This window comes from Carya illinoinensis, chromosome 8, assembly GCF_018687715.1.
Source record: "Carya illinoinensis cultivar Pawnee chromosome 8, C.illinoinensisPawnee_v1, whole genome shotgun sequence".
Taxonomy (NCBI): Eukaryota; Viridiplantae; Streptophyta; class Magnoliopsida; order Fagales; family Juglandaceae; genus Carya; species Carya illinoinensis.
Window position 1 is genome coordinate 18,657,791 of NC_056759.1, and position 27,790 is coordinate 18,685,580.

The 27,790-nt window shown below is 37.8% G+C and overlaps 1 protein-coding gene across 3 annotated transcripts in view; it reads left to right on the forward strand.

Moving 5' to 3' along the window:
- The window catches only part of LOC122318158 (aspartic proteinase 36-like), a 41,052-nt gene that overhangs the window by 12,508 nt on the left and 754 nt on the right, over positions 1 to 27,790 (forward strand). The window contains exons 8-10 of one of the 3 annotated variants that reach the window (XM_043135341.1): positions 1,106 to 1,181; positions 1,691 to 1,762; positions 5,583 to 5,677. In XM_043135341.1, coding sequence (XP_042991275.1) covers positions 1,106 to 1,181; positions 1,691 to 1,762; positions 5,583 to 5,677 — 243 coding nt within the window. Of the gene's footprint in view, positions 1 to 1,105; positions 1,182 to 1,690; positions 1,763 to 5,582; positions 5,678 to 12,787; positions 23,093 to 27,790 lie in introns of those variants that run through there. The other 2 variants (XM_043135342.1, XM_043135340.1) reach the window with 2 other exon arrangements.

A 27,790-nucleotide genomic window follows, 5' to 3' on the forward strand; every position in this document is an offset into this window, starting at 1 on the left:
AATGCCTCAATTGTCAAGTATCGTTTGGCAATTTGCTGAATTCTTTTTATCTTAAATGCCTCAGTTCTTGTGATTTTACTCTCCATATACTGAACTTTAAATGCTTGGCTATAATTGATTGTAAAGTTGACCTTTTTCATTAGATAGGTGAGTAATGTTGATTTAATATCTTAGTCTTGAAAGTAGCAGATATCAAGAAAGATAGATAATACGTTGTCTCAAGAGTGGTTTTACATAGATTTCTAGATCAAACTACATATATAATACTGAAATGCTTGTGGTATAACATGGTGGATGAATGTGTGTATAACTTGATCTCTTTATTAATTAGCATAATGATAACGGCCTATAAAATATCATCTGATTGATGGTCAATTTTTTAGTTCTCAATGGGAAAGCATGACATTAATTATATTTTTTAAAAAAGAAAAAGAAAGCCTGTTTGGATGCTTAGAATATTTTAGTATATTTGTGAATAATAGTGAAACGGCTTGAGTTAAAATGTTTTATTGGATTTTGGGAAATGAAAGAGAAAAAGTTGAATAAAAATATTATAAAGTTAAAAAATTGTTTGAATATAAGTTTTTAATATTAGTTTTGTTTTGAAATTTGAAAAGGTAGTATTGTTTTTTGTGTTTTGTTTGGGAGTTAGGAAAAGTTGTAATGATTAGGTAATGATTAGATGAAAAAGTTGAAGATTTGAAATTGAAAGTGTTGTGTTTGAGTGATGTTTGGGAAGGAAATATATGAGAATACTTTAGAACAGTTGTGTTGCCAAATGGACCCTGAATATACACATACCTAGTATGCTGCTTCCTTGTTCACTACTAGAAAAATATCACTATCTTTTGAATTATGTCCAATGTCAATTACTAGAATTACTATAACTTGTCAAAAAATGAGTTGCCATGGTGTTGTGTTGAGTATTGTCCAACAAATCGTTTATCGACAATGAAGAATATGAGCTCTCCGCTTATGGCTGTCATTGTTGAATCATAATCATAGTGCATTGGGTTGTTTACCAATGTCAGTAATTGACCTAAAAAAGGATTTCAGCTTCCCTTATATAGTTGGAATTTATAACGTTTTCATGTCACCTTTGCAGGATGATGTGTGGTGTATTGGATGGCAAAATAGTGGGATACAATCCAAGGATGGAAGCCAAATGACTCTTTTGGGAGGTGCAGTCTAGAATTACATTTACATATAAATCAATAGGTTAATGTTTATAGTTATCTTGTATTAAGTTTATAAATATGTAGTTCTTTCCGGCCAAGAGTTCTTCTGATTTTCAGTTTCTACCAGAAATCGAGAAAATGAGGATCATGATTATATAGATCCTGGATTTCTAGCTCTGAGGAAAGTGATTATATCATTATATTCTTATTAGAAAATAACCAGAGATCCAAAAAGCTTTCAATCCCAGAGACACTTCCTTTTGAAATTACACAGTAGTCTCAACAAATAATTCCCTTAGTTTGCAATCAGCTGTAATTCTGTACAAAAGTCGATGTCTATTCTCTTTAGGCACTTAATTTTATTATGTGGAGCTTCATTAACAAATAATGGAATGATTCATGATTTATGGTCCCCTATATAATAAATCATAAAATGAAATGGAATCAAATTATATTGTGTTGTATGCATCAAGATTATATTAAATAACTTATCCCATTGTTTCAAATTGCAGATTTGGTGCTTTCAAATAAGCTAGTTTTATATGATCTTGTAGAGCTGGCGATTGGATGGACTGAATACAACTGTGAGTACTGTGTCGTGATTTTATTTTGTATGATTTTGTGTTTATGGTTTCTTCCCATATAATTTTGTTTTATGTTATTGTCTTGTGTAAATGTTCTTCTTTTCATTTTCATGCCTGAATCTTTAACTTATATCTTCTTTTGAATATTTATTTTCATTGATAATCCAAATTAGGTCTCTTCATCTTGATTGCACCCTGTATTGAGAGATTATATGTGTGGTAAAAGTATCATTTCTCCCCTCTCCTTGAAGAGAGTTTATGACTTGTCCATAAGTATTCTGTATTCTCTCTTTTTGTTTTCTCATCCCCTAAGATGATTGATTTGCTTTAGATGAACTGTCTTAAGATGGTTTGGTCAAGTTAAATTAAAATTTATAAATGTATCTATGAGAAAGAGTGATGTAATGTCAAGTTGACATGAGAGGTAGAGAGAAGCCTAAAAAGTGGGTAGAAGTTTTGTAGTGCTCAATTCCCATAGGGTTTGGAATGCTACATTATATCATTACATATTATTGGGTAATAAGAGATCCATAAACATCAATTCCCCATAAACCATAACTTAGTTATTACTAAACCGTAATGCAGAATGTAACAAGGTTCAATGAAATGAAGGTAAACAATATTTCCGAAGTCTCTACATCATCATAACTCAATAACTAATACCATAAGTTCTACACTAATTATGACATAACTAAGCTATGGTCTCTACTATTGTTTCTGGCTTTCTAGCTCTTCCTCATCTTCTTCACCTGGAATATTGTTTCAGGCTTGCTAGCTCTTCCTCATCTTCTTCACCTGGAATATTTAAAATATAAAAATAAAATGAGTCGAACACTCAAGTGGATAGTATATCATAAGGCTTAAAGATTGTGCCCTGCTGTAGGTTAGGAATATTATTTACTTTCATAGTTTGTGCCCGATCCAACATCATAAAAACTTCGCTCATTATTGAATCATAAAAACAGCTTAACATGAAAATCTATAAACTATATAGTTTTCAAAACATCAACCATGTAATGTATTGTGCCACATCATTCTGTCCATCCCACATTTCATTTACCTTTTTTATCATTTTATTTTTATTTACCGATCTCTAGCCTGTTCATTGTCCAACTCAAGTATCTTTAGAACTGTTGCTCTTCTTCTCTTTGGAACTGATGATTCTTGGATCGTTTCATTTCAATTGTCATTATTTTGAGCTTATCGTTATGACCTCATCGCACTACTATAAATCCAAAGCGTCGACAGGATCTGATCTTGCACACCAAGCAACTGACTCTCTCCCAAGCTCTTTTCTCTCATGCCCTTATTTTTCTATCTTCTGCGCTCCCTTTCAACCTTGGCCAAGCCATCGATTGCACATGAAGTATTTGGCCTCTGTGCACCTAAACTGCCCTGTGCCCCCTCTTCAAGTCTTTAGCAACTAACATCATAATTGATCCCAATTACACCAAGCACTTCACCAGCAAAATCAATGCCCCCCTATTCACTCTGATGACAATGGCCTCCATTCATTTTGGACCACCACCTTCTTAAATTAATATACATGTCAGAGATAAGGTTGAAGAGTGTGCGTGTATTTATAAGATAAAGATGTTTTACCTGGTTGAGTAGAGGAAAGCCCGAAAGGAGTGGAAAAAGACACATCTGGTTGCTTGTCCCATTGGTTATACAAAAGTCAAAGGTCATTAGATCAAAACACAAGAAGCGAATAATGGCAAGACAACAGCAACACATGAAGCAAATCTGGAAAGACAGCAACATCCTTTAACAATAAAAACTTAAACACGGAAGACACCATCTTACAAGGTTTACATAATGTAGAAGACACAACAACCACCGCAAGACCTTCCAAACAAGCTCTTCTCGGTGTAGAATATTAATGTTACTTAAATCTCTCAGTCAAACAAATTGTAATCCATCCTTCCATATTGTAATCCGTCCTTCCATATTGTCCTTCAAACAACAACCACCGCATTTGTAGTACAGGTTTTTCTTTCTTTTATTTCCTGAAAGAGAGAGTACCTCCAATACCAAGCTGGCTGTAACAGAGAGTTTGCCTCTAATCCTATACAACATTGATGATAGGTTGATTGAGTAAGCATGTCTATAGTAGATGATAACATTTCTATTGTAATGTAGAGGGTGGTTTCTTATTTGGCGTCTCAGCGGGGGAGGCAAATACTGGTTCTCTCAATATATCTCATCTCTTATTTGCCAACAATACCCTGATATTTTGTGAGGCCAGCCATGACCATATTTGAGCCTTAAGGGCTCTTCTATGCTTTGAAGCTGTTTTTGGATTGAAGTTGGACTTGGCCAAATCAGATGTAGTACCGGTGAGGCATATTCATGATGTGGAAAGTATGGCTTCCATCCTGGGATGCAAGATATCTTGTTTGCTTATGAAATTTCTTGGCCTCCTTTTGGGTGCTCCATACAAATCTATATAAGTTTGGAATGATATGCTAGTAAAAATGGAGCAGAAACTCACTAGTTGCAAGAGGATGTACTTATCCAAAGGTGGTAGAGTCACACTTATTAAAAAGTACCCTCTTCAATTTACCGACCTGCTTCCTATCATTATTTTTGCTTCCCGGCTTTGCTGGACAAGTGACTATGGAGATACCACCTAGAATGGGGAACCTTGTGGAGAACTGTCATAGATTCAAGTACGGCAGAGCATGGGGACGTTGGTGCTTGAATGAGGTGAGTGGACCATATGGGGTGGGGCTTTGGAAGCACATCAGAGGATGATGGACTACAAAGTTTAGTTATACCCTTTTTGAGGTGGGTGATGAGTTTAGAATCAAATTTTGGCATGACATATGGTGTGGCAAAATGGCACTTAAAGGAACCTTATCCCCGAATTCTATGGTATGGTGAGAATGAAGGAAGCCTTGATTGCTAACCTCCTAGATCAATCTAATGGAACTCCCCAATGAAATATCACATTTTGACGTCAAAAGGGAAGTACACCTTCCGCTCCTTCTACCAATCCATGAATACACAAAATGCAGATCCATTCTTGTGGAAGAGTATTTGGAAGACAAAGGCCCTACTAAAGGCAACAATTTTTGTATGGACAGCTTCCTTGGGGAAGATCCTAACAAATAGACAACTTAAGGAAGCGCCGAATCAAAAGGACTGGGGAGTCCGTTGATCATTTACTAATACATTGTGAGATTGCCACGATCTTGTGGAATGACTTTTTTTGTTAGGGTGGGCGTAGCTTGGGTGTTGCCAAGAAGGGTGATCGATCTTTTATATTCATGGAGAAGCCTTCAAGGCACTTCTTAGATTGCCACAATTTGGAAGATGGTTCCAATCTGCCTATGGTGGGGTCTTTGGAGGGAAAGGAAGAAGAGAAGCTTTGAAGATCGTGAGCAGTCAATGGATGAGCTTAGAACGTTCTTTTTTAATATTTTGTTCCATTGGTTGATTGTAATTGATTTTAATGACATGAACATTCATGAATTTCTTGTATCACTAGAACATCATGCCTAGGTGTTGCTCTTGTATATGTTCTGTGTCTTGGGCTCTTGCCAATTCTTATGATCAATAAAATCTTGTTTACTGATAAAAAATATTATAATGTAGAGTTTGAGTATAAAACAGCCGCATGAAGTAATCCCTATAAACACTCATATAAAAATGGAAACTTAGCTAAAATACTCCCAAGGAGAGTTGAATCCATAAAGGATCCAATGGTATTGGTAACACAGAAAATAGTGCCGTTGCTGAAATTTACTACTTGTAAATTGCCTGACAAAATTTTCTAACCTATCCACCTATTTTTTGTCATTGTTTCCTATTCCAGCAAATGTTGCACTTTGGTTGGAGAAACTTCAAAGGGATTTCTCGTGGGGTCGAATGGGTGCGGAACAAAAATTTCACCTTGTTAGGTGGGACAAAGTATGTAGCCCTATCTCGAATGGGGGTTTGGGCATTAGAGATATGAGAACTTTCAATCGGGCGTTACTAGGCAAATGGCTGTGGAGATATCACAAGGAACCTGAAGCCTTGTGGAAGACGGTTATAGAGAGCAAATATGGGGGCCTATGGGGGGGGTGGTGTACAAAAGAAGTGAGAGGAGCGCATGGAGTGGGTTTGTGGTTACATATAAGAAAAGGGTGGGAGGTCTTCATTCGCTATACCCGAATCCGTTTAGGAGGAGGAACCCGTATCAAGTTTTGGTACGACACTTGGTGTGATAATGTGGCACTAAAGGAATCTTTTCCTTCACTATTCAGAGTTGCAAGAGATATTGATGCCTCAGTAGCAGATGTACTGGAAAGATCAGGGGAACAAATTCAATGGAATATCATATTCAGTAGGGCGGCACAAGATTGAGAGATGAGCAGTATTGAAGCCTTTTATAGCCTTTTGTATGCTACTAAACCGGATAATTCACAGGATAGTTTATGGTGAATACCTACAGCTAAAGGTACTTTTTCGGTGTGCTCTTTTTATAAGTCTCTTTATCAAGAGACACCTATTTAGTTCCCATGGCAAAAGATATGAAGACATAAGGCGCCACCCAAAGCAGCATTTTTTGTGTGGACTGCAGCATTGGGTAAGATTCTCACAACTGATAATTTGAGGAAGCGCAAGGTGATCATCACAGATTGGTGTTGCATGTGTAGAAAGGGAGGTGAATCGGTGAACCATCTCTTAATACACTGTGAGGTAGCGAGTAGGCTATGGAATGAGGTACTTGGTAGAATGGATTTGGCTTGGGCTATGCCGGAGACGGTGGTCGGGGTATTGGCTAGTTGGAAAAATATGAGAGGAAATCAACAAATAAAAGCAGTATGGAAGATGATCCCTATATGCATCATGTGGTGTCTATGGAGAGAGCGCAATGACAGGACGTTCGAGGACAAAGAGAGATCGTTGGAGGAATTGAAAGTTTTTTTCTTTAGAACTCTTTGTACATGGACCTTAGCGGTTGATTTCAATGGTTTGGGGCTACATGAGTTCCTTATATCCATTGTTCATACCTAGATGTGGTCTCTAATCTTGTATTAGGCTATTGTCTTCTTTTGATAATATAATTTATTTTACTTATCAAAAAAAAAAAAAAGTATTGGGGGAATGATACAGATTTCTTTTTCATTCTAATATATGTACACACACACACACACACACACACACACACACATCATACGAGGAAAATTTTGTGTAGACTATTAATCTAACCCATGTCTCAGTTTCCCCAAGTTTTAACCACTTGCAATTACAAGGCATTTAACAACCCACCCAATTAAAACGTCATGAGACCCTAATAAAAAAAATTCTTTTGAGTGTCATCATCAATAACTGCAAATTAGTAAAAACTTCTTCTTATCCAATAAAAATCTATTACAACATATAATTATGATATTATTTGTCAAAATGTAAAGTGTAAATGTAATATTGACCACATCAGTCTGACCTCATCTAATAAAATTTGCAAAATTTTTGAAGTCCACTTACTATTACAAGTTTGTTCTTCATTTGAGAAAAAATTATTTAGTTTAGTTTATACAATTTCTATATACTTATATACCACCACACTATGCAAAGACACATGGACTTATATTTTTCTTATGACTACGTTGTTTTTTGTGCTACTTTTACTAAAGACATTTTTTCATCCATAAAGTTACAGATCCAAAGTAATAAAAAAAAAGTAAAAAAAAAAAAAAATAATTGTATTTTTTCTGCTTCTGCCTCCTGAGGGAGCAGTAAGGGTCAAACCAAGTGGCATAGGAAGGGTCGTCAGGGGGTGGCGCATCTACAAGCAATTTCTCATCGATGGAATGACGACACCTACGCCAGAGGTGAAGGAACCTCCAATGGTGACAACAATAATGGACAGCAACAATACAGCTGTCGAGCAGGTTCGGGATTTGAATGCAGGAGATGATAGGGAGGAAATTATGGGTTTGTCGTTGGTGCCTTGTGAGGAGGAATGTTTAGGGTTGGGAGTGCAGTTGGGAGTTGTGTTTGGGGGAAATGTTGTTCGCCTGGTATCTCTTCCTCCGATAAACAATATAGCGGGTTCATCATCGGATTGGGTTCTGCATAAAGTTAACGAGATTCAGCAGTTTGTGGGGATTTCACATAAAGGATGTGACAATCAATTCACAACACTACTCATTGTGATTGAGGGGGGCCACTCGCTTGAAACCAAATCAAGATTTAAGAAAAGCAGGGAGTTAAAGTGTCTTTTTTGGGCAATCAACTATGACGCTAAAGGAGGTAGTTCAAGTCGAGGGAAGACTAAAGGGAGGGCATTATGAAGCCGTCCTTGTAGAGGGAGTTTTGGGTAGAGTATTAGTCTTACAGCAAACAAGAGGTTGGGGTTGGGGAGGTGTGTTCTGTTCGCATTTGGGCTTGGTGTATTTTGAATAGATTTCTAATTTTCACGAGCTTATTAGTTATTAGGGGCTCTCTAGTATGGGCTAGGTGTTTCTTGTATATAGGCCTAGTGTACTTGGTTACTCCTATTGATATTAATATGTATAATATTTTTACTTATAAAAAAAAAAGCAAAACTATTGTTGTCCGCAGGTCCGTGACTAGTGTTTCATAAAACTGAAAGTAAGAACATAATGAAGTAAGGCATGGCAAAGTCTGTGCATTGCGTTGCTAGCAAGGTCTACGACCCTAACAAAGTTTGGGGTATGTTTGGTAAATGAGATGAGATGAAAAATTCTCAAAACTTCTCACAATTTCCTTCCCAAATGTCACTAAACACAAAACACTTTTAGTTTCAGATCTTCAATTTTTTCATCTAATCATTACAACTTTTACAAACTTTAAAACAAAACACAACAATCAATACAACATTTTCAAACTTCAAAACAAAAATAATATTTAAAAATTATATTCAAATAATTTAACTTTATAATATTTTTATTCAACATTTTCTCTCTCATTTATCAAAATACTATAAAATATCTTAACTCAAACCATTTAATTACTATTTACAGACCATTTCTCTACTATTGAGACACTCAAAGTGTCCAAACGAGCCCTAAATCTACTCATGTCCCACTTGCTCAATGTTGACATTATCATTTGTGTCGTTAAAACATAAATCAAACAAAAATTGAGTTGAACACTCAGATCACATCAAATCGTAGACATAACTTAACCTTGGGCTTTACCTTGGAAATGTTCGTGCATAAATGATTATAATCATATATCTATATATATCATGTTGATGATTCAACAATAACGTATCCGGAATTCAAGAAGCAATCATGGCAATTCATGTAACTTGGATAAATGAATGATCGACTCTAAATCTAATATGTTCCACGCATTACTTGTTAATCTTGTATTTCACTTGCATAATGACCATCATATGTGCGTGTATTGGTCCAATTGTCATTGACCGCATAAATAATAACATTAACATATGGTGGACGACACTTAGGTCTGTGGCTTGCACATCCACCCATAACATAAGGCTAAGCATTAAAGCTTTATGTGAACATGTTGACTTCATGATGTTCATGGCGTATCATAGTCATGTGCATGTCATATTCGTATGCATAGCATAACACTAAACATGGAATATTAACATATATAATCATGGTTATCATGACATGGCATCCATTTATATCAATCGATAAGCATAATATAAATAAGAGTGATTTTCATGGCATGGCAACCATTCCAGACAAACAACTAAATCAACATATCATAATGCCATGATGCGGCACCCATTGCTGATAAGCATCTAAATCAACATGCTACACTTTGCATCCACAAGCAACAATGTCATAATTCAACCAAGATTCATTTAAAAAGAGGCTGAAAATGAACATGGCAGTACATAGCATAGATAAACAACACTTTTTTTACAACACATATAAAGGTTATGATCATGCAACTTTCCTTGTTTCCTTTGCTTTGAGAATCCAATAGGCACTTCACTAAATTATACACATTTTCCGTGTCAATCTCTACTCAAACTCTTACTAATTGACTAAGGTATGAACCTATAATGCATAGAGTTGTTTGCTGTCTATGTAGTAGTAGTGAGCAAAAACAAATGGCTATTTGGTAAGTGATAATGCATGTAAATCACCAAATAGTGGCTATTTGGCCTTTTCATGTATTATAAGGGATTCCTGAGTTTCTGGTAAAACAAATACTAACATGCTCAAATTTGACTTCTAGAGCCATTTGGGGTTGTTAACAGTGACCCCTTTTAAAATCTTGGAGAGAATTCTGATTGTCAAATAGCCATGTGTGTCATGTTTTGGATATGCTCGTGGTTTAAAAACATTTTCCTTCCTGGACACTAGCTGCTGTGTTTGTCAAACAGTGAACAAATCAAATTTAACATGTCAAATATGCAATAAATCTTGGCTTAAGGAATGTTTCTTCATGCTTATGATGTATATGCTCAATTTCTACCTTTTAGAAAATCTGGTTTCTGAGTTACATACTTAAAAACAGTTTATGTGCTTTAAGTGTTTGTCCAACTCTTGACACGTCAAACGCCTATGATGTCAAAGTAGCATGTATATGAATCTGTTATGCATGTTTCTAAGCCATTGGCATGCAATACTAGGTAAGGGTAGGGTTCTCGGTGCTGTCTTGGTTGCTGGCAGCAGCCTTGATTATTAATGCTTCTTGAAGTTGGGCGATTTCTCACTTTTTCCAACCCAAGGTTGAGTTGAAGGAAATCCTTGGCTGCAGCAACAGCAGCTATGCCCTGCAAGACCACTAAGATGTAAGTTCTATGTTGAAACTTCCCTAATATAACATAGGGAATTTTCTAATGCTTAGGACATGGAAGTTTTGATGTATGGAAGAGAAATCCTCACCTATATTGCAGCAAAGTCAGGAGATTCCTTCTTGTGGTTTTTGTGGAGGAGGGGCTGTGGTCTGTGTGACTTCTCTATTGCTGCCTTGTAGGTTAATGGGCTTAAGAGGCTGTTAGGGTTAGTGTAAAGGGGCAGCAACCAGGGTTTCACTTGTGTAGAAAAAAATTTTAAGGGACAATCTATGAGCATTGTAACACCCCGCTCTCCAATAAAGTCATTTTTAGAATTTTTGGGGAACTAGTGTGCTACTAAACTTTGACTTAAAATTTTCTTCTTAATGAAGCGCTAGATACAAAAGATTCCATAATTAAATAGGTCAATCTATATTAAATACTTAAAATCCAAAAGAGAGTTTGCGGAAGCTCTTATTTAAAATCAATAATGTCTTATCTGCTTATCAAAATTAACTTATTAAACTTGAAATCATAAAACCAAGCATAACATAAACAGTCTAGGCCTCTACCTTGCCTTGCTTCCCTGGGCTAGGTCTTGTCATGCAATCCCATCCTCGTAAAGATCATCACCTGGGGTGGTTAAGACATAAAAACATACAAAAATGAGTCAAATACTCAATAAGTAACACATCATATAGTAAACACAATAAACATAATGTTTCTTGAAAAATGTGCAAACTCATAAATACATATGTAAATCACATGAACATCAAGTTGTCATGGCCAGTACCTACTATTGACCCCCGTGAGTTAGGGTTAGCGAATCTAAGTAGATTCCAATTCCACCTGTGGCCGCAGGTTGTGGAATCCATACATAAGGAAGACACATTGGGTGCACTACCAGCATGTACAACCTAGCAATGCAATATGCCCATAATATATGATACCTTCTTCATATCATAATATAGGCCGTTACGTATCTTATCATTCATACTTCATCATAATCATACGCTTGTCATATCTTATCATATTATAGATTTCAAGTGAAATTGCATATTTCATAAAATGTTGTGATACATGTTTCTTCACATAAAATCATAATTTTTCATAAATCTTTTTATGCATAACTCTTCACATAAAATCATAGCTTTTCACAATATACTTGAATGCACAACTCTCACATAAAATCATGACTTTTCATAAATATTTTGATGCATAATTCTTCACGTAAAATCATGAATTTTCATAAATAATATAATGCATAAATCTTCACATAAAATCATGCATGGCTTTTCATAAAATATCTTGATGCATGTCCTACAACTAACATGAAGCTTATGCATAAAATCATGATATTTATAAATTAATCATGACCTGGGTACATAAAAAAGGGCTTCCAATGGAGGGTGTATATGTATAATGCTTTAATAAAAGACATGCCGTTTACCATACATACGTGTAAGGGTATGATCATCCTACTTACCTCGTAGCGCTAGTCCAATGTTTCCGGGACAAAGCTAATTACCTATAAAATACACATAACTTACGATAAATTTCTAATTTATCACATACTTTGTAATAAAAGCCGAAGATATTGAAATAACCTATATTTCCTTAAAGCCTAAAATCCTCGAAATCCTAAAATATCACCACTCCCCAAAATACTTTGATTTTCATATAATTTCTCCAAAAAATTCATGAATAATGCCTAAAATCATTGTATTACTCAGTAAATTGATCTTATAAAATTGTCCATGCAAACACGTATTCTTGACCCCAAAATATACACTTATTAAGTCCATGATGTCAACCTGTGGTCTAAGAGCACTCCCAATGGATTTTTCATCCTATCCTTTAAAATACATCATCAAATTTCACTTTTTCTATTTTACATACTGATTTTTATAATACATCATATATCAGCTTATCTATTTTTTCTTCATATCATTTTAATATTATACCTTTTAATATTTTATGAGAGAAAAAGTACAATAAAAGAAATTAATTTTAGAGAAAAAGTACAAGAAAAGATAGAAAACAAATAAAAATATGTTTACATTTGTGTACAGTTGCTTCTACATCTAGCGGCAACACTGTACACAAATGTAAAATAGAAATAAAATGAAGCATCTGTTGGATGCACGTTTTAGACCATTTTTCTTTAAATTTTACATAACAATGGAAAACCCATTGTGAGTGCTCTAACACTCTCATAACACAATTTGTGCCTCTTAATTTTGACCCATAATGCCCAACTTATGACATGAATTTCACTAACTAGTGGCTCATAACCCGTGCAGCCCATAAATACAAACAAGCATAGCTGTGATACACTCCAAAGAGGAACGTGCAACCTCTACACTGCGTGGCCAGCTCATCTTCCAAATTCTAATATTATCATACACCCGTAACTGACAAGAAGGGAGAGAGAGAGAGAGAGAGAGAGAGAGAGAGAGAGAGAGAGAGATCACTTATGGAGGAAGATCAGAGAGCTTGGCCAAGAGGTATAGAGACAGAGTCACCAAAGGAGAGGAAGAGGACGTGCTGTGGGGCTTTCAGCTTGGCTGTGAGGGTTGTCTGTGGCTTATTGTGGGTTTGGGCAGAGCTGGGTGGTTCATCAGTGGCTGTAGACTGGAGAAACCAGTGCTTTGTTTTTGGGTGTGAAGAATAGAGGCTCGCGCAGTGGCTTGTTGGCTCTCCAAGGTGTAGCAGCGTGGTGTCTCTGGCTGGGCAATGTAATGGTCAGGGTTCATGGTGTGGCTTCAAGGCTGAGCTACAGTGAGCGTTGGTTGTGTGTGGAGGAGGTGGCTAAAACAGGGGCCTCGATGATGGTGGTTTCCATAACCAGGAGGGGTCTTTTGTTGGTTGTTCCTACACAGTGGTTTAAGGTTAGGCTACGGTGGTTGAGCAAAGGTTGCAGTAGTCACTTGCTTTTCTATTTGACGGAGGGGCTTGGAGTTGGATGGCTGTGCAATTGGAACATGTGCTAGTCTACGTGGGTTGTGGTGTGGAGAGGATGTGCAATAGTGGTTGGCTTGGCTTCGGGGTGCTAGTGCACGGTTAGTAGTGTCAAATGGGGCTGTTCGTGGAGTGGGTTGAGGTCTCTTGGAGGTTGCGGCTTGTTGAGGGTAAACAGAAAACTACACTAGGGCTTGGAAAAGGATGAGATGCACGTAAAGTGCATGGGGCTAAGCATTTATATAAGGAGTTAGTTTAAGAGTTTTAACATGAAGATGACTTGTAGAATTATTTTCCTGTTGGGAGAGAATTCCATCGGCGTGAATCCTTGTGGAAAGTGGAGATGTGCATGAATTAGAGTTTGAGAAGGCAGTCAGTTAAAGAGTTTTAACAGGGATATGACTTGTAGAGTTGTGTCCCTGTTGGGAGAGAATTCCATTGTGCCTAACGGGTTTGGGTTCATTTCATGGGCTAAAACATCAGTAATTTTAATTGCGTTTCTAAAATATCAGCCCATTAATTTCCTCTAAATTTTTCAACTAATCTTAACGACTTCAAAATAAAATTTGGGCCTTTGGGCATAACTAAATCCCAATAAATAATAACTCACAGCTTATCCAACATGGCCCATGAAATCCAATAACTTAAAAAATCTTAATAGCTCGTGGGCTATTTCAATAAGGCCCATTAAGCTTATTTTAGGCCCACTAGATTTTTTCCTATTTCATCCCTAATAATATTGGGCCTGGTCGTTACGTAGGGGCTGCCATTATAATCCAGGCAGACCCCTATTTCGAATTTTATTAGAAATATACTAGGGTTTCTTGGGTACAGGTGGCCACTTTGATTTGCATTAAAGAGATGAATAATCAATGATTTTAACAGAGGGGGACAACCTTGAAGTTGGGAGGGAAATCTGGAAATTCCAATGGAAGTTAGCTGGAGGGGGTAGTAGCTTCGGATTGGGAGATGAATGTGGGATTTTCAGCATGCTTTCAAGAGCGTTTTCCAGGATTTTGATGGGAGGAACTTTCTAATATGATATCTATGAGTTGGCAGCTGTTAATGGCCTTAATAGTCTTGCTGGCAGTTGTGGTGATAGCTTGAAAACTCTGGTCAACCTCTGCCAGGAAGGAAGATCTTTCCTAATTTAATCCTAAGATTTCGGTAGCCTCTTTGTTACAGGCTCCTAGTAACTCAAGTAAGGAAACAAGAAAGAACAATAAATCACACCAATCTGATCATTTGAGGGATCAGAACCTCCAAGAAAATGATTCTTTATTCAGACTTTCGATATGCATCTCATAGTTTTGTAGGCTTTTATACAAGTACTCGTGTGAATGAGTTAGTTGTTTTCTGTTAACAACTGAAGGGTATTATTGTAACTATCTCTCTGTAAGTAAGGCTAAAACAGACTTAACACTCTATTAATGAGCACGTGTCCTGCACATGGACTTATTCTCTACAAGGCCTTATACAAGTCTACTAATACAACTCGATGAACATAACAGCTTCACTGTCATTCTCCATTCTTCTGCACTTCACCCTCATAACAATTCCCTCCCCTTCAAAAGACCTTGCCCACAAGGTCAGGATACTGAAATCTGAGCTGCTCCACTGGTACCCCATGAAGAATCTTCCTCAGGAGCTCCCCTCCATTTCACAAGCAACTCAATGAAGGGTTGATTGTTGATAGGTGTCATTCTTCTCTCTAAAATAGATTCTGGTTCCACTCTAGCATGTCCATGAGCTGCAAAGGGAATTGAAGGAGACACATTTACATCAGACCCCACATGTTTCTTAAGCTTGGAGACATGAAAAACTGGATGCACCACCGCATCTGGGGGCAATTCCAGCTTGTAAGCAACTTCACCAATTCTCTCAAGAACTTTAAATGGCCCACAAAATCTAGGAGCCAACTTAGGAGAAGCATTGGCTGCAACACTTCTCTGCCTGTACTTCTGCAACTTTAAGTAGAGCATATCCCCCACATCGAAATGTCTCTCAGTATGCTTGTTATCATAATACTTCTTCATTCTAGATTGTGCAGCCAGTAGGCTCTTCTTAAGAATTGCCAAAATTTCTTCCCTCAATCTGAGCTCAGAATCCACAGCATGATTCTGTGTTGTCCCAGCTACATATTGCAACAAGGAAGGAGGTGGTCCGCCATACAAAGCCTCAAAAGGAGTGATTCTTGTAGAAGAATGAGTAGAATTATTGTACCAATACTTTGCCCAATGTAGCCAATGAACCCACTGTTTTGGTCTCTCAAATACTATACACCTCAAATATTGTTTTACTGCTTTATTCACTATCTCAGTTTGACCATCAGATTGAGGATGGTAAGCTGAGGTAAAATTCAACTTTGTGCCATGTAATCTAAAAATTTCCTTCCAAAAACTGCTAGTGAACACTACACATCCCTATCCATCACAATGGTAGTGGGCATCCCATGCAACTTGAAAACATGATTAATGAACAACTGAGCAACTGTAGCAGCTGTGTAGGGATGAGATAACGACAAGAAATGGGCATACGTAGTAAACCTATCCACCACCACAAAGATTACAGTAAAACCCTTTGATGATGGTAATGCCTCAATGAAATCCATGGAGATATCACTCCATGAAGAAGTTGGTATTGGCAATGGCTGTAATAAGCCTGCTGGTAGCAGGTTTTCTGCTTTGCACTTTTGACATATCGAACACTCCTTAATGAATTTCTTCAAATCTTTCCTCATACCAGCCCATATAAAATCTGCTTTATCCCGCTGCAAGGATTTTTGATACCCAGAATGGCCCCCCACAGCACTGTTGTGAACAAAATGGAGAATCTGATGTTTAAGTGCAGATGTAGCAGACAGAAACAACCTCCCCTTGTTGAACAGCAAGCCATTCTTAACCTCGAATTCAATATTAGACAAAGAACCCTGCTGCAGCTTCCCACAAATCTCAGATATTTCCTTATCCAACAAATAAGAGGACTTTAATTCTTCTAACCAAATGGGATCCAGAACTGCTATGGCAGCCAAGACAGCATCTGATTCAGACCCTTCCTCTCTTCTAGACGAAGCATCACCAGCCACATTGTCCTTGCCCTTCTTGTATTCAATCTTGAAATCGTAACCAAGAAGCTTGCTAATCCATTTCTGTTGTGAGGGTATTCCAATTTTCTGCTCTAGTACAAACTTCCAACTTTTCTGGTCTGTTTTAATCACAAAAGTGCCTCCAAGCAAATAAGGCCTCCATTTTTTAACAGCCAATACCAGCCAGTAACTCCTTTTCATAGGTAGACAAATCTAATGCCTTACCCTTCAAAGCTTAACTAAAATAAGCCAAAGGCTTCCCATCTTGCATAAACACAGCACCCACTCCTTTACCACATGCATCACATTCAATCAAGAATTCTTTAGAAAAGTTAGGCATAGCTAACACAGGAGGATTAGTCACAGCCAACTTTAAGGCCTCAAATGCCTTAGAAGCCTCGGGTCCCCATACAAAGGAATCCTTCCTTAGCAATTCAGTGAGTGGTCCAGCTATTATACCATATCCTTTTTAACAGATTTTCTGTAATAACCAGTTAGTCCAAGGAAACCCCTTAAGGACTTAGGTTCTGCTTGGCCACTGAGATTTCCTAGATAAGAATTTTGAGTTTTAATATGAAATATTAAAATATTATATTTTAATATTATTTTTATTTTGGGATTTGAAAAAGTTAATAAAAAGTTGAATTATTTATTATATTTTGTATGGGGATTTGGGAAAGTTGTAGTGATGAGATGAGAATTTTGTATTTGAGATGAGAAATCTCAAAGGCCAAACCGAACCTTAATGGTTTTAGGCAATGGCCATTTAATCATGGTCTTAATTTTAGAGGGATCTGCATTAACACCCTCTGCAGAGACCAAATGGCCTAAGTAATCAATCTCCTCACAACCAAAATGACGCTTACTCCTCTTAGCAAATAATGTGTTTTTGCTAAGGTATCCAACACCAAGGATAAGTGCTGTAAATGGTCCTCCTTAGTCTTGCTATAGACAAGAATGTCATAAAAAAAAAACTATGACAAATTTTCCAAGGAAAGGCTGAAATACCTCATTCATAAGGCCTTGAAAAGGTTGCTGGAGTGTTGGTTAAGCCAAAAGGCATATCCAAAACTCATAATGCCCGTGATGTGTTCTGAAAGCTGTCTTCTCTATATCCTCTTCCCTTACTCTGATCTGATGGTACCCTGATCTCAGATCTAACTTACCCTGATCTCAGATCTAACTTTATGAAAATTGTGGCCCCAAACAGTTCATCCAAAAGCTCATCTATCACAGGTATTGGAAACTTCTCTTTAACAATTTCCTTGTTGAGAGCTCTATAATCCATTCACATACGCCATGTTCCATCTGATTTCCTCACCAAAAGTACAGGAGAAGAGAAAGGAGATTGGCTATTTCGCATCACCCCAGCAATTAGCTGCTCATGCACTATTTTTTCAATTTCAGACTTTTGATAAAAGGGATATCTGTATGGTCTCACAGATATAGGCTGAGTTCCCTCTTTCAAAATAATCTGATGATCCTTATTCCTCTTAGGAGGCTACCCTTTAGGCTACTCAAATACTCTCTCAAACTTCAACAAAACCTTTTCAATACTAGGGTCCAAAATCTGCAGTTTCGTAGTCAAATCTTGAGGAACGATCTGTATGAAAATTCCTTTTCTTTCAACTGTAGTAAGCTGACAGAATTGTACTTCTTCTACTAGCCCAGGTTTATTAGGACTTAAACCCTTCAACACAACAGGTTTTTTATCAACCTTAATAGACATAGTGAGATTATTAAAATCCCACGATACAGATCCCAAAGTACTCATCCTCTGCATCCCAACAACTGCATCACAGCCACCCAGTGAGAGCAGGAAAAAATACTCACAAAATCAGTTCCTTACATCTGAAACTGGACTCCTTGCAACAAGCCTTCTCTTCTTATTCTTTCACCATTAGCAACTTGTACCTCAATCTGTTCCTTATATTTCCTTACATCTCAACTTTCTTGGCCACCATTGGATCAACAAAATTATGAGTGTTGCCAGTATCTACCTAGATAATGACAGAACACCCTTTAACTTTTACCTTGATCCTCATGGTTCTTGGGCTTAAAGAACCAGCTATCACACTCAAAGAAATCTCAAGCATCTCACATTCCAGCTTAAACTCATCAGAACTGTCAATATCCAACAGTTCCTCATGCGATTCCTCATTATCTTCTGAGCACAGGTCCACACCTTCCTGTCAAAGTATTGTGTGAATGGCCTTGAGTAATCTGTAGATTATATATAAGCTTCACAAGAATTCTATGCATGGAAAGAATGTAATTCCCTGAATGATTCTAGCCCTATATGGAAACTATACTCTGTCAAATATGCTAACTGTACAAGTCTAAGTAAATTAAGGAATGTGAAAATAAGGAAAGAAGAATAATTATGGACAGCAAAGCTGTCCATTGACAGCCCCCCTCAAATTGATGCGGGTTGATCAACAAGCATCAATTTGCTACATAAGAAGCAATGTTGATGGCAAGTAAGAGCTTTGGTGAAGATATCAACAATTTTTAGTTTAGTGAAAATATGTGGAAGAGTGATAACACGAGCTTCAAATGCTTCATGGATAGAGTGATAATTGACTTCAATATGCTTTGTGCGCTCATGATAGACAGGATTGGCCGTGATTGGAATAGCACTCATATTATCGGCATGTAAAGGTGTAGGATCTGTCGCAGCAAGATCTAGCTCAGCGAGCAAACCTCGAAGCCAAATAATTTCAAAACAAGCAAGAGACATCGCCCGGTACTCAGATTCCGTAGATGACTTAGAAACTCTATCTTGCTTCTTACTCTTCCAAGAGATCAATGTATCACCTAAGAACACACACCAACTAGTGATGAGCATCGTGTATTCGCACAACCAACCCTATCAACATCACTATAAGCAGCAAGGTGAGTAGAATTGTCGGCAAGGAAGAATAAACCACGGTTAGAAGTACCCTAAACATAGCATATGATCCTACGGATAGCAGCCAAATGAAAATGACGAGGAGGCAGAAGAAACTGGCTGACTTTCTGTACAGCAAAAAAAATGTCCGATCTAGTAATGGTGAGATAAACAAGGCTACCCACCAACTTCTGGTAAAAACTGGGATCAGCAAGTAAGTCACCCTCCTCTTTATGAAGCTTGACATTTAATTTCATGGGAGTATCAACAGAAGTAGCCTCCTGTAGGCTAGTTGTAGCCACCAAGTCACTAGCATACTTATGTTGATTGAGTGAAATACCATAGGGATTACGATGCACCTCAAGACTAAGAAAATATGTGAGAGACCCAAGATCTTTCATATGAAAGACCTCTGAGAGATGAGTCTTGAGCTGACCAAGCAAGGCAGAATTGGAACCAGTGATTACAATATCATCAACATAAACCAAAAGAACAACAATACCCAGTCTGATTTCTGAAGAAGTAGTGAAGTGTCATATTTGCTCTGCTTGAATGAAAATTGTAATAAAGTAGTGCGGAATTTATCAAACCAGGCCCTCGGAGCTTGTTTGAGATCATAAAGAGAGTGAGGAAGCTTACACACATGTGAAGTCGGAGAGGGAAACAATCCTGGGGATGGCTTCATATAAATACACTCTTTAAGATCCCCATGAAGAAAAACATTCTTGACATCCATTTGATGTAGTGGCCAATTACTGGAAGCAACAAGAGTTAGAATCGTACGATCAGTAGTCATCTTAGCCACAGGAGCAAAGGTCTCTTCATAATTGACACCATATTCTTGGTTATTCCCAAATGCAACAAGGCGAGCTCCGTAACAATCCAAACTTCCATCAGATCGGACCTTGGTTGAGTAAACTCATTTGCAACCCAGAGGAATAATGGTGGGAGGACAAGGCTCAATGTCCTAGGTGTGATTGGCCTCTAGTGTGACAATTTCTTCCTGCATAGCTTGTCGCCAACAATCATGCTTGGCAGCATGTGAGTAGGATGTGGGAATATCAAAATTGGACAATGCAGCAATAAGAGCAGAAATAGAATTGCTAGAACTGGGAAACCCATACCTATCCGGGGGTACAAAGGCTCTGGAGGTGCTGCAATTGACTGAATCTGGAGTGTGGTTGGATCAGATTTCGGATGAGCCATCAGAGGAGACTGGGGGCAGGAGCATCTCATATACACAATACCTAGTTTAAAGCAAGAACTAACTTAAGGAAGATCCGAGAACTGCTGCTTAAAGGAAGGGAGAACCACAATAGAAGAGGAGGGCACAAAGGACACATGAAAGAAATGTTGATTTTCAAAGAAAATAACATTCCTAGAAATGCGTGTACGATGTAATGTAGGATCATAGCAAACAAATCCCTTTTGAAACACATTATCTCAAGAATGCACATAGAACAGATTGAGTAGATAATTTATGTCGCTCATGAGGAGGTAAATGAACAAAACATATACAACTAAAGGTACGGAGGTTATCGTAACTAAGTTGCTTAGCAAATAAACGGAAATAGGGAGACTCTATGAGTAGGACTTGAGAAGGTAAACAATTAATCGAGTAGCAGTTTTCAGAGTCTCAATCTAGAACATGGATGGAACAGAGTATTCTAACAAGAGAGTACATACCACATCTAGGAGATGACGATTTTTGCATTCGGCTACTCTATTCTGTTGGGGAGTAGTGGGACATGAATGTTGATGAATAATACCTTTAGAAGCCAAGAATGTCTGAAACTCAATAGAAAAATATTCACCACCGGAATTTGTGCGTAATGTCTTAATAGAAGCAGAAAATTGACTGTCAACATACGCTAAATACTCAGTGAAAGTACGAAAAACCTCAGATTTAGAGCGAAGAAAGTAGACCCAAGTAAATATGCTATGATCATCAATGAAAGTCACATAGTATTTAAATTTTTCATGTGAATTAATCGGGGAAGGTCCCCAAACATCACTATGAATAAGATCAAAGCAATGAGGCTACTAGCATGCAAAGTAAGGGAAGAGTTTTGCTTTTACCAAATTTGCAAGAAGCATACTCAAGAGATAAAGAATAACGTTCTTTATTACCAAGTAAACCAGAGTTCAATACATGAGATAAGATCTGAGTATTGGGATGGTCTAAACGACGATGCCACACCATACTAAGATCTAAAACATTATGACAAGCAAAAGACTTAGTAGAAGAAATTGAAGAAAGTGTTGAAACATGCAAAAGTAGTGGAAATAAGCGCTTCACTTTAGGTCCCTTCACGATCGGCTCCCCTGTTACCTGGTCCTGCACAACACAACCATTACCAAAAAAATGAACAGCACAATTGTCATCAACTGATTGACCAACAGAAATAAGATTCGTGGAAAGTTGAGGAGTAAGAAACACATCAGTGAACTTAGAAGAGGCATATCCGACAGTAGCTATTGGTAAAGAATTGCCATTGGTAGTCTGAATAGCAGATTGACCAGCGTAAGGCCGAACATGACACAAAGTAGTGGGATTATTCGTCATGTGATTAGAGGCACCTGAGTCCATGTACCAGAGTTTAGTAGAATTGTTACTTTGGAACCCCATTGTTGATAATGCCGAAATTAGTATCTGTTGCAATTTTGGGTGTGCAATAACTCGCTGCAGGAGGTGCCGGAACAGAGGAGTCACCTGAAGAAGAGCCAGGGACCGCAGAAGTCACTACAGGGGGTACAATAATGGAAGTCTGAAATGCCCGGGCCTGACGATTCTGGGGGCGGATACGATAGTCTTTGATAATGTGACCCTTCTTATTGCAATAAGAGCAATATTTCTTGGAACAATTAGCAACGATATGGCCAAATTCCTTGCAGCAAAAACACTGCAAGGTGCTAGAATGCATTGGCAATCCTCATTGTTGAGCAGCATAAGCCATAGGGACGGACCCTAAACTACCATGAGACTGCTCCAGAGTAACTTGAGTACTAAGCCGTTGTTCTTCACGAAGTAATTCACCAAAACAAACATCAAGAGAAGGAATAGGAGAGTGGTTCATCAGAGAAGAGCGAATAGATTCATACTCAGGGCCGAGTTTCATAAGAAATTGATCACAACGACTAGTCTCGTGAAGACGTTGAATAATGAAAAGAGAGGCAACAGGAACATTTGTGGTAACCAGATTAGAATATTCGTTCCAAAGAGTTAAAAATGCTGAATAATAGTCTTGGATGGAACGATTGTCATATTGAAACATGGCAATCACATGCTCTAACTGAAAATGATGGGCATCATTATCTTGATGATATACTTTATTTAAGTAAGTCCACACGGATTGAGCGATGCGATGAGGCCGCAAGTTGGAGACAATATGTGGCTCAACCGAGCCAAGAAGCCAAGACATAATCCTAGCATCAAGCACAGCCCATGAAGGAGAAGACGCTGAATCCTTAGATTTATCAGAATTGGGTGCACAATTTGTGCCATCAAATGGCCCCAAAGATCTTTTCTCGAGGAAAAGTTCAATTGAAAAGCCCACGTGGAGTAATTTTTGCCCGTAAACTTGGCACACACAAGTGCAGAGTCCATCGTAAATAAATGAAAAAAAAAAAAAACTGAGATAAGAAATAACCAAAAAAGAAACTGCTGAGAAGTAAACAGCACCAGAAAATACCGAGAAAATACCCACAAAACTGAAACCTGGGAAGGAAAAAAATAGATGAAAGACGACCTGCAGACTAATGTTCCAAAAATACTTTTCCAAGAGGCTCTTGATACCATGTCAAAGTATTGTGTGAATGGCCTAATTAATTGGCCTTGAGTAATCTGTAGATTATATATAAGCTTTACAAGAATTCTATACATGGAAAGAATGTAATTCCCTGAATGATTCTAGCCCTATATGGAAACTATACTCTGTCAAATATGCTAACTGTACAAACCTAAGTAAATTAAGGAAGGTGAAAATAAGGAAAGAAGAATAATTATGGACAGCAAAGCCGTCCATTGACAATTCCATCAAATAAATTCTAGCCTTTGTACACTTATGGAATGGATTCCATTTTTCCTCACAGAAATAACACATACACTTATGGGATGGATTCCATTTTTCCTCACAGAAATAACACAGCCCTCTATCTCTGCTTTCTTTCATTTCTGCTGGAGAAACCCTTTGGACAGGTAAAGTACTTCTAAAATTTCCCCCCTTATTCCCAACATTAGATTTCCTCCTGAAGGCAGAATTTGTTGTCACACTTGTTCCTAGAGGATTAGAGTCATTATCTCCTACAGAATGTGACATATGAGAGGGATGCTGCCCAATCACATTTCTATAGCTTCCTCGAGTACTATTAATGTACTCTTCTTGGATTTTAGCCAACCCAAAAGCAGAATTTAAATTCTGTGGATGCAACATTCTAATTGGAAGTCTTATCTCATCTCTTAGCCCACTTAAGAAACAACTCAGTTTATAGCTCTCGGATAATCCTTTCAATCGATTAGAAATTACCTCGAATTGAGACTTGTATGCTACAACAGAGCAGTTTGTCTAAGTCAGGTAATAGCTTCCATAGGATCATAGGCAGAACTACCAAACCTCAGTTGCAAGGCTGCTACAAATGACTCCCAGGTGCTGAAATTTCCAGTTTCCTCAGCATCTTGGAACCAAATTAAGGGACTGCCCTCCATACAGAAAGAGGACATCAGAATCTTTTGACCATCAGGCATAGGATGCAAGGCAAAATAATGGCTAGCCTTGTAAAACCATCCTGTTGGGTTCTCCCCATCAAACCTAGGAAACTTGATCTTGATGGTTCGAAAAGGAACTCCTCCCAAGACTCCAGAGTTCTCAGTGTTGAAGCCTTCCTCATGCCTGCCATTCGCATTTCCATTTCCATTTCTTGAACCAATTCTTCCTCCATTAACAGCCTCTAACAACGAATCCATCTTGGTACTTAATTCTTCCAAAGCACCTTGATGGTTTTCAACTCTCTTTTGCTGATCTTCAACCCTCTTCTGCTGCTGTTCTTGTGATTGCCTCAACCCCAAAATCAACTTTTCTAATCTTTGTATCTCGTACCCTCTACCATCTTCAACCCAACAATTGCACAGCTTCAATATCACCAAGAATTGACTGCTCTGGTGCCACTTTGTTACAGGCTCCTAGTAACTCAAGTAAGGAAACAAGAAAGAACAAGAAATCACACCAATCTGATCATTCGAGGGATTAGAACCTCCAAGAAAATAATTCTTTATTCAGACTTTTGATATGAATCTCATAGTTCCGTAGGCTTTTATACAAGTACTCGTGTGAATGAGTTAGTTGTTTTCTGTTAACAACTGAAGGGTATTATTGTAACTATCTATCTGTAAGTAAGGCTTTAACAGACTTAACACTCTATTAATGAGCACGTGTCCTACACATGGACTTATTCTCTACAAGGCCTTATATAAGTCTACTACTACAACTCGATGAAGATAACAGCTTCACTGTCATTCTCCATTCTTCTGCACTTCACCCTCATAACACTCTTAATGGGGGGAACTTCCTAATTATTGCAGCTTAATTCTAGGTGATTTATGGGAAATTTCAGTAGCAAGAAATCATGAAACTTTCCTAATTTAGTCCTAAGGGTCGGCAGCTGCAAGACTTGGTGGGTTTTCTAGGGTTTAATTGACATTACAAGCCGGGTGTGACAGATTAGAAAATTTTGAAAAATCATCCAGATTTCTGGGCTGGGTGTGACAGTCTACCTACTACATTTACCTTACCCAGGTGGTAGTAAATGCTGTAGTCATATAATCTTTTAGTTGTTTCAACCACTTACATTGCCTCATTTTAACTCATTTTGGTTAAAGAAAGTATTTCAAGCTCTTGTAGTTGGTGTAAATTTCACAATGCTCCCCATAGAGATAATGTCTCCATATCTTGAATGCGAACACAATGGCCATAAGCTCCAAATAATGAGTTAGGTTATTCTGTTTGTAATTCTTGAGTTGGCACGAAGCATACACAATCATCTTCCCATCCTGTGTTAGAATTCAAACCTACTCCCTTGTTGAGGGATTGCTATAGATGACAAACCCATTGGCTAGGTATCGTGAGAACTGGTGCTGTCCCAAGTCTCTTCTTTAGCTCTTAAAGACCCTTCTCACATTCATCCATCTGTAAGAACTTCTTATTCTTCCTGGTAAACTTCAAAATCGAGGCTATGATACTAGAGAACTCTTCAAAAAACCTTATGTAATACTCGACAAGTCCAAGAACCCTTCTCATTCTTCCTGGTTTTTTAGGCTCCCTTGATTGGGGTTGTAAATAAACAATACTATTTGACAAGCCACTCAGGATTGGCTTGGCCAAACTTGACTTCAGCTTGGCTTATTTATTAAATGAGCCGTTTGTGAAAAAGATTTTAAAATGATATAACTAGTATAAAACCTGGTTTGGCTTGTTAAACTCGAATAGCTTCGTATTTATCTTTAGTATTATTTTTAATGTTATGCTGAGAATATCTTGAGCATTTAAAAGTATAATAGAAGATTATTTTACTGATGCAATACATGTTGGTTGAAACCTTATGAATATGTTGGTTAAAAGTAGAATCTGAGTTGGAGCGCCATGTATTTTTTGTAAACTGGACATGTTGGTTGAAACCTTATGAATATGTTGGTTAAAAGTAGAAGGCTTTTTATTTTATTTTATTTTATTTTATTTTTTTATTTTTTTATTTTTATTTTTTATTTTTTATTAAGTAAGAAGGAGTCTTTTGACCATGTTAACTGGGAATTCTTGGTGTATATTCTTGGTAGGTATGGCTTTTGGGAGAGGTGGTGTAAATGGATGTAGGATTGCATTACTACTGTTAGATTTTCGGTTTTGGTAAATGGCACCCCTGCAGGTTTCTTTAATAGCTCCTGGGGTTTGAGACAAGGGAACCCTTTGTCTCCTTTCCTCTTTGTTTTAGTAATGGATATGTTGAGTAGAATGATGAAGGTGGCAGTGGAGAGGGATTTTATCTTGGGCTTTTCGGTAGGTGATTCTTCAAATGGCAGCATAAAGTCTCACATCTTCTCTTTGTTGATGACACTTTGATCCTTTGTGAGCCGGATCCTGATCAGATTCATTTGTTGTGGATACTTTTGCTATGTTTTGAAGCTGTTTCCGACCTAAAGGTGAATCTGTCGAAATCTGAAATGGTCCCTGTTGGTTTGGTTAATAATTTAGGGGTATTGGCTGATATTTTGGGTTCAAAGGTGTCATCTTTGCCAATGAAATATCTTGGTCTTCCCTTGGGGGCATCTCATAAATGCAAGGCAATATGGGATGGGGGGTTGAGAAGATTGAACATAGATTGGCTGGTTGGAAAAGGATTTACTTGTCCAAAGGGGGAAGAATCACCTTAATCAAGAGCACTTTATTTAACCTCCGAACTTATTTTCTATCTTTATTTCCTTTGCCTGCAGGAGTGGCAAATAGAATGGAAAAGATGTACTTTCTTGTGGGGGAGGTTTGGAGGATGTGAAAAAAAAAAATTCCATTTGCTTAAGTGGGACATGATTTGTACTCCTTTATCTTGTGGAGGTATGGGGGTTAGAAAGCTGAGAACTTTTAATAACTTCCCTTTGGTGGACTGTTATTGATGTGAAATATGGGAGTATGCTGGGAGGTTGGAGCTCAAACGCAGTAAAGAGCCCTGGGTGTATGGTGTGAGAGTGTGGGAATTTATTTGAATGGATGGTGGGATTTCTTCAGAAATTTCAGATTTGAGGTGGTTAGGGGCATTCGGATTAGATTTTGGCATGATTTATGGCGTGGAGAGGATGCTCTGAAGACGGTCTTCCCTTCTCTTTTCAGGATTGCTTTGGATAAAGGTGCTTCTGTGGCTGATTATATGGATAATTCTACTGGTTTTCTTCAATGGTCTGTGAGGTTCATTAGAGCTGTCAAGGATTAGGAGGTGGGGGATATCACTGATTTTTACAGCTTGTTATACGCACTGAATATAAAGTCAAGAGGGGAGGATAGGTTGCTTTGGACTCATCCTGGAAATAAGAATTTTCCAGTCAGATCTTTGTACAAGGTTATGTTGATCCATTCTCCTCTTGATTTTCCTTGGAAATGTATTTGGAGAAGCGAAGTGCCTCTGAAGGGTTTTTTTGGCTGGTTGGCTTCTTGGGCAAATTCTAACTATTGATAAGTTGAGAAAGTGCAGTATTGTTATAATGGATTGGTGCTTTATGTGCAGAAGGAATGGAGAATTGGCAGATCACCGTCTCCTCCATTGTGATGTGGTTAAGGTTTTATGGGATGATATTTTTGTTAGGCTTGGCATTGCTAGGGTGAGATGCCTAGG